Below are 11,178 nucleotides of genomic sequence, written 5' to 3' on the forward strand. Positions count from 1 at the left end.
GGGGGGAGGGTTGGGGGCGAGAGAGAAAGTAACTCCAGGACGAGACCGGAGCGACCCGCGCGGCGAGCATAGGCGGCGAGGCTGCGCCGGGCGCCCGAGACCGGCGGCTGCGGGGGGCGGGGGCTGCGCCCGAGCCGGATCCGCCGCTCCGGCTCCGAGGTAAGCCCAGCGCGGGCGGCCACCGCTCCGCGCACCCCTGTCCCCAAAGTGGCTGCGATGCCGGGAAAGTCGCCCGGCCCAGGTCTGGACCTGGGCGGGGGCGGCTGCTTTGTCCCTCTGCTGGGCGACGGGGGCCGGCGGCGCGGGGGCGCCCAGCACAAAGGCCTGGTGCGGGGGGGGCATCTGCCCACGTGGGCTGGTCCCGGCCCCGAGTGGACCCTCCCCACCCGGGCGGGCTCGGAGCTTCCTGCCGCAGGGGTGTGTGTGTGAGTGTGTGTGTGGGCGTGCGTGCAGGTTCCCGCACTCTGGCCCCAGTGTAGGGCCGAGTGTCCTGCAGGGCCGGCGAGTTTCCGGGGTCCCAAACGGGCTCCCGCAGCTGGGGCTTAGGGGCGCACAGGGCCTGGCTTGGCGCCTAAAACAGAGAAAGAAAAACTCTCCAACGGGGCAGACGTTCGTCCCCTGACGCCCACCCCGGGAGTCCGAAACCGGGCGGGAGGGGCCGGCGCGCTGGTGGTCGTCCCAGGCGCGCGGGGCTTGGGGTGGGGAGCGGGCTGCTCTGAGACCCGGTCGCCGCCTCCGGGGCCCTGCAGCCCGCCCGCACCCCCGACTTGGACGCGGGCACACGCTCGCCGACACCCCACCCCGGCGTGCCGCCGCAGCGCCCTTCTGTCCCCCTGCGGCCCCCACTCCTGACTGCAGAAAGATAAGCTTCCAAGTTTTCCCTGCGTGTCTCAAATGTGCATGAAGGAATTTAACTGCACGAGTGAATAACAGCATTAGTTTCAATTAATTTTTTTTAAATCCCGGCAACAATAAACTTTGAGAACAAAAGCGCTTTTACGTCCTTAATTAGGCGAGCTTCCCATCTGTGGTCTCCAAGTGTCTGCCTCTTGATTTAACTTTGTCACCGCCCCGCCCCCGCCGCACACCCCTCCCCACCCCGCCTGGCGCTTTGGGTGCCGCGGCCACCCCGCCCCGAGGTGCCTGGAGCCGCGGCCCAGCCGGCTCCGCCGCCCGAAGTTGCAACCGGCCGGCTGGCTTGGCTGCGGGGGCCTGGCGCGCACCAGGTGGCCCGACTGCCGCTGCCGGCCCACCCCCCCGGACACTTCTGCAGGCTCCCGGCACTTGGCGCTCCGGGCCGGCGCCCAGGGCGCAGAGCTGAAGGGAGCTCGCAAGGCGCCTTCTGTTTACCTTTTATGGTTAAAATAACAGCTTAGCAAAGAAGCGACTTCACGAAGAAGCGATTTAGTGAAATCGTCTCAAGCTGCCGCAGCTCAGCCAGTTTAATCACCCCCAGAGAGCTGAACAACTGCGAGCACAATGGGACACAAAATCATTTTGTGTGTAAATGAGCGTGGCATTCTGCTCACTTCCCTCCGCTCGGGCGGGCGGGGCTCGGCGGCGGGCGGTGCGGGACCCGGGTCTCCCACCGCAGCTGGAGCAGCGGGTCACTACCGGGCCAGGCTGGGCACCCGCGGGCATCAGCGGGCCCTCCTGCAACAGGCGTTTCGGCCAAGCCTGCGGAGGGCCGGGGCGCGCCGGGCTGGGTTGTGGGTTTGGTGCTGGTGGCGGTGCAATGAACTTGTGTCTCTGACTGCGCCCACTTTTGTGCTTCTGACTTCAGCAGTGGTCTTGGGGGAAAGGCCGTGGCCCGGCACAGATGCGTTTGTCCGCAGGAGCGTTGGAGATTCGGGTGAAGGCGTAAAGCCTGGGGCTTCCAATGGTGAGTTTCTGGTTTGCCGTGAACATCAGGTTTTGCTTGCCGTGGAAAAGAGGCCGAGTGAGAGCAGGGTGGAGCAGCGCTTGTGGCGGGTGCTCGGCGTTAAATGTCACTTTTAATAGTGTCCTGGTGGGAGGGAAAACATTGAGCCGTCCGCTTTAGAATCTCAGTCGGAATTCCTTCCAGTTCAGCTTGTCCTCCGTCTTCCCTTCTGACTCCTCCCCCAGCAGAGCCTCGTAGGGCAGGATAAGCCATTCCTGAGGTCTGTTTTGGTTCTCAGAACTTCCTTGAGCTAAGTGACCCGGTTTTCTTTTTTAAGCTTTCCGGAACTCAGGACTGCCAAAAGCAGCAGACCCTGAGCTCGCAGCCAGCCCCCAGTGAGGGCGAATAGCAACCTCCCACTCCCACCCCAGCCCGGACAGTTTCATGGCAGGAACTTGCTGGGGCACTCCGGGCAGAACAAACCACAGGAGAGGAACCTCACCTAAAGTTGCAGGATTTGATCTCATTGGACCTTGCTCTGTGTTTTAAAATTGAATGTTGAATTTCAAGGCACAAACTTAGATGCCAGAGTTTAACAAGAGAAAGCTGTCCCTTGGGTCCCAAGAATGTCATTTGGTTGTTCTCTCAAAGGTTAAACCTACGACAGAGAAGTGCAGGGTGGGGGTGTGGAGGCCAGTGCTTGTGTACATGTGTGAGGGGTGACGACTCACTGTGCAGAGCTCCCTCCAGACAGCCCCAAGTCAGTGGAAGTGGCTACAGGAACCCCCCCTCCCCACCCCTCCTGCAAAAGGGGCTGCAAAGTGCCCCGGGGGTGGCTTCAAGGGACTGAAGGACAATCTTATTTCAGGTGGTTGTGGCAAAGAGGGAAGTCACTGAGTGATCTGGGGAGGAGTGGAGAAAGGGTGCACTGGCTGATGGGCTGTTTCCCTCTGGCCAGCTCTCTGATGCCTCGGGGCGAGGCGTGTCATCCTGAGGGCTCTGGAAGACATTAGGCACAGACAACACCATTCTGGGGATCTGGGGACAAACTGTGAGGTGCAGACTAGTCAAAGACAGGTTTGCTCTGCTCTGGGGAGCCACAGGGGAGAGGTGGCTTCCCAAGTGACTTGCCCTTGTCCCTGTGCCCTGACTTCTGCTGATGGGCTTGTGTGTGTCTGGCCAGTTGCAAACTGCATCTTGACACTCCCCGGCCCATGGAGGGTGGGGGGTCCTTCCTGAGCCCTGGTCTACAAGGTTCTCTGCTGATGCAAGAGGAGACACGCTTGGTAACATGGCTCTAAACCAAAATACCAGGAAAATCAGATTTGTTCTGAAACATTTCGGGGCAATAATGGTGAGCATATGTTTCAGTACTATCATTAGCTGAATTAGCAGGCATGGAGCTGCCCAGAAAATACATGTGTGCATGTGAGAGTGTATGTGTGAGAGTGTGTGTGTGTGTGTGTGTGCATGTGTGTAATCAGCTATGGCTGGGAGACCTGCTTTGGGCTGCGGAGACGGACGATGGTGGTGGGCTGCGTGGAGCACGTGGGGTCCCAGAGAGTGTGCGGAAAGGATGATTCTAAGTGTCCTTCGCTCCATGGGAGACCCTGTGCCCACAGCTGCCGGGGAGTAAGCCCCGTCTGGTGTTGTCCGTGCTTCCCGCAGGTACTCTGGGCAGCGATGGAAGCCTAGATGCCTCACCGCAAGGAGCGGCCGAGCGGGTCCTCACTTCACGCACACGGCAGCGGCGGCGGCACCGCGGTGAGCCTGCGGGGCGGGCTGGGTGGGTGCTGGGCCCCTGTCTGCCTTCTTCCCGAGCACCTACTCCCTGGCCGTCCTCCCTCGGGGCGACGGCACTCAGGAGATGGCTGTTGACTGGCTGCACCATTATGTATTTTTTGAAACAAAAATACTCTTAATTTGATGTGAAATTTACTGCATGTATAAAACTCAACGCCTTAGGTGCTGAGGAAGTCACTAATTTAGAGGTGTCTCGTTACTGAGACAAACTTGCAAAAACCCCTGAATCCCAATTCACAAATTGGTGATTCGTTTGTCAGGGGATATTTCACATCTAACACATAAGCCCGCGACCTTTAATTAGAATTTTGCAGTTTGTTTTATGCCCCTGGAGGCTGACACCTTGAAAATTTTTTTTTTCTTGATTTCTTACTGCTAATAAGCATCTTTCTTTTTCCCTCTGGTACTCTGAAGAAAATGATGCAAATACACTTAATTACAGTGGTGGCCATAATTTGTCAGCTGAATATGTGATCAGGCACAGGCAGAAGTGATCTGATTAGATCTGTGATCACGCTCCCAATAAAGGGAGTGCACGGCTGTGTCGTGGAGAAACTCCTGTTTCCTGCCTTGTTTTCATCTCTAGGAGGGAGGAAACATGTCCCGGCTATCTCTCACCCGGTCGCCCGTGTCCCCCCTGGCTGCCCAGGGGATCCCACTGCCAGCTCAGCTCACCAAGTCCAACGCGCCTGTGCACATCGATGTGGGCGGCCACATGTACACCAGCAGCCTGGCCACGCTCACGAAGTACCCTGACTCCAGGTAAGAGCCGGACCCCTTGGAGCAGCAGGCATGTGGTGGGGGACAGCGTCTGCAGCCTGCTGCCCGGAGGCCTGTCTCCCCTGCCAGCCCCCCACACCTGACTCTCCAGGGTGCACGGGCTGGTACCTGGGGAGCCAGGGTTTGGGAGGCTGAATCCACCTGTTGAAGACTGCCTTGGACAGAGGCTGTGACCCTGATCTTGCGGCATTGGTAGTGCAAGGTGAGCTCTGGACCCACTGGTGGACAGAGGCTTAGGACTTGTTCAGAGCCAGCCCCACCTGGGCCTGGCTGGAGTGGGACTCAGGCTTGGCCTCTGCAGGGGGTCATTTGTGAGCTATGCTAAGTACATAAGTCCTGAGGTCATGAGGTGAGGGGTGGCTATTCTATCCCATTTCCTGTTCTGACCTTGGGAAACTGCAGAAGGGGAAGGAGAAGGAGCAGCAGTTGCCATGGTTGTGGGTGTGGGTGGCCACTGCTGGGCGCTGAGGGCTGGCAGCACGCTTCCCTTGGATCTGGGCGTTGCAGTCAGTGACTGGCAGGGATTCCAGGAAATTCAGGATATCCAGGGCTGTGGATGAGCAGGAGCCTCATACCCCATTAGTGGATAAAACGTCTCTGACCAGGACCCTGGTTGGGGGTTTACAGTCTCCTCCCGGTAGGGAGTCCCCCACGCTGCTGAACTCATGGGCTGCCCCGACCCTCAACCTTATCTGAGGTTCTAGGTACCGCCACCTCTCCCACTCTTGCCTCCTGGGCAGAGGACCTGGTTTCCCTGCTGGCGCAGCGGCAGGGCTGACCTGCGCTGGGCTGCGTCCCTGAGATCTCCTGGAGCTGCTTGCTGAGCCACAACTGCCTGCTCCTGGCACAGGGAGGCGGCCACCACTCTCCCTGGGGCCGCCGGGGGCTGAGCATGGGAAGGCCAGGGCTGCAGGCGTCACCCCTGCTTTGCGCACTTAACAGGAGAAATTAATTAATCCCCCTGACACCGAAGGATCGTCTGGGGGGTGTCAGTCGGTATCGTCACCTGTATGGCTGCGCAGAGCAGGGAGGATTACAGTGCATGGAGGTGGCTGCTTTCGGAGCTTGTTGAAGGCCAGGGCGGAGCCCCCACAGGGCAGGAGTGCCCCCTTGAGTAGGTCACGCTGGATGGAGGTGGATGCAGTGTGTGGTTCCAAATTTGGGGAGTCTGGGGTACAGATGCGTTTGGGGCTTCTGTTTCCTCAGCCTGACAGACTAGGCCTGGGGCTCTGAACTTGGGGCTTTAGGGTGTCAGGAGTCACGAGACCAGGTCCGCAGCATCGGCCTGCATGCCTGCAGAGCACTGTCTGGGATGGGAGATGGATTCTGCTTATTTAATTTCAATTTTGCCTTCTGCGTCATGCCCAAGTTGTTTGAGATAGATCATTCCTTAATCGGTTGACGACGTTTGTGAGTGAAATTCATAAAACCTTTGCCCACAACCCTCTCTGCAAAGTATTTCCAGAAATCAGACATTTGCTTTTCTAGAGCGATCTGCAGCCCAGGCCCTGGGGGAACGGAGGGGCCTCCTCATTCTTGGTGCTGGGCTGCAGGAGGGCAGGGTTCTTGCCCTCCCAGGCCCAGGGCGCTGTATTGCCTGTGGGGTGTGCCCTCTTGCTGGGCAGAGCTCAGGCCTCTGTGGCCCTGTGATCTGGCCTGTGGGACCCTCCAGGCAGGACGTGCCCAAAGGGGCGGCAGTCTGCATTCTTCCCCCAGGCTGGGGCTCAGGATGAATCTGTTGTTCTGCCTGGGTAGCTTCTGGCTGCAGTAGAGCGGCTCCCAGGCCTGAAGCTTTAGCCTAGAGGCTGGGGTGGTGAGACCAGTAGGCTGGTCTGGGCACAGGGACTCTGGGAAGTGAGTTGGGGAGCTGTGCTGGCAAGGGCCCCCCAGATCTCTCCCGTCCTTCTTTTAGTGGATTATTACAATTTTAAAACTGTTTTTCGCCAATTCTGGAAAAGAAGATCAATCCCTCATGCAGAGTCACTGATCTATGAGTGGCCTGGAGATGGAGTATTTAGCATGCTGAGGTCCCCAGGGCATTTCCGGATGTTAACAGTGTCCCGTCCTGGGCAGCACCGTGAGGCCCGGGTGCCCACGCCTGTAGCTCCTGCGCCCTCTGCACTGCCTGGGCTTCTGGTTCCTTGCGGCTTGGGGTGGCCCGGGTGCCTCCTCTGGTCCTCACCCCGAGACGGCTGAGCACGGACTCCCTGGGGCAGCCCCCTCGCTCCTGTCCTGCCTGCCAGTGTCGCTTAGCTGTTGCCATCCCAGCCACGCACTGACGTCTGTGCTCACTGCGGGAAGCAAGGAATGGAGATGGCCAGGAGCTTCAGAACCAATATAACCTTGCACCGAAGCATCCGGGAAATTGGAGCCAGAGCTTAAAAATGAGGAAGAGAAAAAAAGGTGCCCGATGCCTCCCAGGAGCACGCAGGTGGTGGCTGGACCGCACCTTTCTGCCCCGAGGGTCCCAGCTGCCGCTGCAGGAACTAGCCAGCTTATTCCACGGAGGACGTCTGAAGTCGGCTTGGCAAACCCTGCAGCCTCTCAGAGGGTGGCCTGGGCCGGTTTCCTCGGGGGACGTGTAGAGCCAGGGACAGAACCCAGGAAGTCACAGCAGGAGCTCATGCTGCAAGTGTCTGGGGCTTCCTTCGTGGCGACTGTCCTAACCTTCCCTTATCCCGCTCACATCCTCGGCAGCCTTGGACACTGAAGGCATGAAAGGCCTTTATCCTGGGAGGGGCTGCACAGCTGCCAGTTTATACTGGAACAGATACTGAACCATGGAAAGATCTAGAACTAGCCAGTGCCGAAGTAAGGCAGATTGAGAACCTTCTCACCTTGGACCAATAAGACAACCTAGAACTCAGCCAGCCCTAGAATACGGGTGGGACAGGAGTCTTCTGGACCAACAGGATGGGCTGGAGCCTCCACCAGCCCTGACGTCAGAGGGATTTGGAGCTCGGCCAGGCCTAGGATGTTGCTGCTGCCCGGAGTGGTTGAGCTCAACTGGAAAGAGCAGGGGACGTTCCCAGGGAGGCTGAGCTTTGGATTTGTTGACTCACCCGTGGACATGGCTCTTATTTCTAGCTGCTGGTGCCACGTGTGGGCCCTCAGCTGTCTGCTGACCACTGCCTGTGGCACCTGGTGGCCTTGCTCCCTGTATCTCCAGGGGTGCTGGGTGGCCCCCACTCTGAAGTCTGAATGCCCAGGCTCTGCTAGGCCAGGTCCTCGGGGCTTCGAAAGCTGGAACCAGCCAAGGAACCCACAAGGCTTTCCAGCAGGGGCTGTGTCCCCCAGCATCATTGTCACCACGCCTGGGGGGTTGACAGGGCTTAGGCCTCTCCACACCTCTCATAGGAGCTGTGACCTCTTCACAAAGCCTTGCCCTTTATACTGGCCCACTGGGACAGGCACTGGGCCATGTCCCCAGAGTGAGAACAGGTGACTGCATGGCTCCTCCGTACCATGGCTGATGCGTCGAGTGTGCCAGGCCACCAGAGCACAGGATGGTTGGGTGGGAGGTGCTGGGCCAGGCTTTGGGTGCTCTGACCTCCTCAGCCTCTGCCCAGCTAGTGCGTCCTGGGCACAGATGGCAGGGCCTTGGGAGCGCTGACTGAGAGTGGGCAGAGGAGCAGGCCGCTGTGGGGACAGGGGAACAGCTCTGGTGGGATCCTTGTTGGTGCAGGAAGGGAGTAAGGGGGCTTGGGCACTGGCTTGTGTCCAGGCTGAGCAGGAAGACCTGGGTCTCAGGTAAGGGTTCCCCTTCTCCCAGCTGTGCAAGATGCCACCTTGGCAGAGTCTAGCTGGGCACAAGTGGGCATGGCCCTGCCTGCCAAAAGATGTCTGATGGTGCTGACACTGGGGATACGCTGCCAGCCTCCCTCCTGTCCCCAGGCCAAGCTCGTGGCTGCCCCCATCCCTCTTTGGGGCTCCTAAGCATCCATAGCTTGGCCTAGGGTCTGCCAGGACAGTTGGCCAAGCCAGAGCCTGCCACCTGGACGTTGGGGAGGTACCAGCTCTGAGGCCTGGTTCTTTCTTCCTGGAGTGGACAGAGACAGGCATGAGGGCTCCCTAAGAACTTCCTGCAGGTTCTGCATTGTTGGAACCACTGCCTTTCAGTACCGGCCCCCACGTGTGCCTGGTGTGTATGATGTACACACTGGCATGTATGCATATACTGTGTTGCATGTGCACTGGCATGCATGCACACGTGCTGTCCCTCCTGCCTGCCTGTGTGTCTCCCTCATGGCTCCCTGAGTGGCTGTGGGGTGTTTGTGACTTCCTGTCTCTCGGTGCCTTGTGTTGGCAGGTGTATGTCCTTTGCCTGGATGTGTCTGGGTCTGCCTGAGATTGTGCGTTGGGAGGGAGGGGACCGTGTGACCCCAGGCCTGTTGCCCGGGTGTATCATGTCTGATGCTCATTGACATGGGCTGGGTGAGGAGGACATGTGTTACCAAGCACTGTCTTGGCAGGTGTGTGGCTGTTGGCTGGGGTATCGGATGGTCACGTGCATATTCTGGGTGGCTCTCCTGGAGAGGGTGTGCATACCGGGCCTGTGACTTTGTGTGCGTGGGGTGGGGTGGCCATGTCTGTGTCTTGCTAGTTTTCCAGCCCTGTGACGGGTGTGGGCCAGCTGGCATGTATAGCTGGGTGTGTCCCTCTCTGGCTGTGACTTGCGAGTGTAGGTGAGGTGTGTGGCGTGTCCTGTCTGACTGTGGCCTGGCTGCCCCAGGTGTGTGCAGGTGTTGTCAGGCCTGACACAGTCCCAGAGTCACCCACGCGAGGCCCCGGCCCCTCCAGCAGGGTGGCTCTAAGGAGTGGGAAGTGGGGCAGGTGGACTTAGCTCCTGCCTTCAGATGTCCTGCCCTGCCTGTCTCTCCCAGGATAAGCCGCCTCTTCAATGGCACCGAACCCATCGTCCTGGACAGTTTGAAGCAACATTATTTCATCGACCGGGATGGGGAGATTTTCCGCTACGTCCTGAGCTTCCTGCGGACGTCAAAACTGCTGCTCCCGGATGACTTCAAGGTAAGTCCACAGCTGGCGGCTCCCCCACGACGGTGCCTGTGCGATGGCATTACACAAGGGACGCTATGACTTAATAAATGGACCTGTGGTTGTCATGGCAACCATAAAAAGTTAAATGATGAAGCCGAAGGCTAAATCAGTTTTTCTAAACTAATTTTGTTTTCTCACGTTTTTTTGCTTATTTATCGGGGTGTAACAACACTTAAGCTGTGGCGCTTATCCCAGTCTAACATTTGTAGTGTTTAAGGACCGCTGTGTGCTGGAGTCACGGGACTTAGAGGTTCATACCTCTGTTCCTTCTTGGCAGTTTGCAGGGGAAAACCCTGATGATCTAACAGAAGCTCTAAACAAAAGGAAGCCCCCTGCTCTCAGGGCGAGGCTGTCAGGGCCTTGGTGCGGAGCCCCTCTGAGCCAGGGAGCCTGGGAGGAAGGAAACTCAGGCTCACACCAGCAAACGTCTGTCCTTCCTTCCTTCCTTCTTTCCTTCCACTCCCCAGAGGACCAGTTGCCCTGGGCCTCTTTTGTCCTCATGCAACTCAGTTGCTGAGCACCAGCATCTGCACTTGGGCTGCAAGTACAGTGAAGAACGAGGCAGGGGTAGCGCCTGCCCGGTGACACTTACAGGCTAGTGGAAAGACAGTGCTGAACTTGAATTCCACGTGGCGGATGCTTCAGAGAAGTAGAGAGTATTGTGAGAGCGAACAACAGGGAACCTGCCCGGGCAGGTTCGAGAGAAATGACGTTTACCCGGGTGGTGAAGGAGGAACAAGGCAGACACGGGTGAGGGTCTTGGTAAGGGGCCGGGGCTGCTAAAGGGCTTGATACATTCCAGAACTAGAGAGAAAGTGTCAAGCTGGGGCCTTACCGACTGGGAGGGGAGCGGCAGGAAGGGAGGCTGCTGTGTGAAGTCAGGACCTTGGCGGCTGGCTCAGCATTTCGCATTTTACCCTGAGTGCGGCGGAAGGGTCACACGTAGGGGAGGGACAGTGGGATTTGCGAATTGGAGAGATCGCGCTGGCTGTTGTGTAGAGAAGGATGCAGGAGGGTGCGCGGTGGGTGCAGGAGGGCTGCTGGAGGCCTTGGACCAGGAAGGACGGAGGCAGAAAATACGGCGCATGGTGGCGGATCAGACTTACGTTTAGGAAGAGGCTGAAAAAGCACGTGGTGTGGACTGGCTGAGTAAGGGAGCCCTTGGGGGTGCCTCTTGGCTTGTGGCTTGTGTCCTGAGTCCGTGAGCGGAGGCCCAGAGGTGGCCCAGGCTGGGGGAGTGTGGGGCCTGCTCCTGTGTGGAGAGCTGGTGGGGCATCAGGCAGAGACATTCTAGGCTGTGGGGGAAAATGGGGTTGTTTGTTAGAGGTGTCATTTAAAATCTGGGGAACAGAGGCTCAGGATGGAGCCCTGACAGACTCTGGCAGAGGGGCAGGATGGGTCCCCACCTGGGAACAGCCCCAGGGGAGGGGTTAAAACGTGGGCCTCCCCGAAGGCCAGGCCAGCAGGCTGGGCTTCCTCGCCGTCCCCCCAGGGGCTCCCGGGCTCACCCGCCAGACTTCCTCGCTGCGCCCCAGTGAGCCACGGGACCTCGGCCACGCAGGGCCGATGTGGGTGTGGGTGAGCGTGTGTTACGTGCGCATGTGGCCCGGGGCACCGGGCCGATACCAGGGCCTCAAGCACAGTGTGTGGGAGCCGGCTGCCTGGCGGGGGGGGGG

General features: G+C 58.9%; 1 protein-coding gene and 1 long non-coding RNA gene across 2 annotated transcripts in view; both read left to right on the forward strand.

Moving 5' to 3' along the window:
* Positions 1–101: 101 nt before the first annotated feature.
* On the forward strand, positions 102–3,622 carry LOC105816182. Its single transcript, XR_001137782.1, has 3 exons — positions 102–159; positions 1,784–1,882; positions 3,530–3,622. It is a non-coding gene; the product is annotated as an uncharacterized LOC105816182 (long non-coding RNA).
* A 635-nt stretch (positions 3,623–4,257) lies between these two features.
* The window catches only part of KCTD15 (potassium channel tetramerization domain containing 15), a 9,309-nt gene continuing 2,388 nt past the window's right edge, over positions 4,258–11,178 (forward strand). Inside the window, exons 1-2 of the mRNA XM_012651515.1 lie at positions 4,258–4,426; positions 9,328–9,472. Of these exons, the coding sequence (XP_012506969.1) occupies positions 4,263–4,426; positions 9,328–9,472 (309 nt within the window). The 5' untranslated portion in view covers positions 4,258–4,262. The remainder of the gene's footprint in view (positions 4,427–9,327; positions 9,473–11,178) is intronic.

This window comes from Propithecus coquereli, unplaced genomic scaffold, assembly GCF_000956105.1.
Source record: "Propithecus coquereli isolate 6110/MARCELLA unplaced genomic scaffold, Pcoq_1.0 Scaffold358, whole genome shotgun sequence".
Lineage (NCBI taxonomy): Eukaryota > Metazoa > Chordata > Mammalia > Primates > Indriidae > Propithecus > Propithecus coquereli.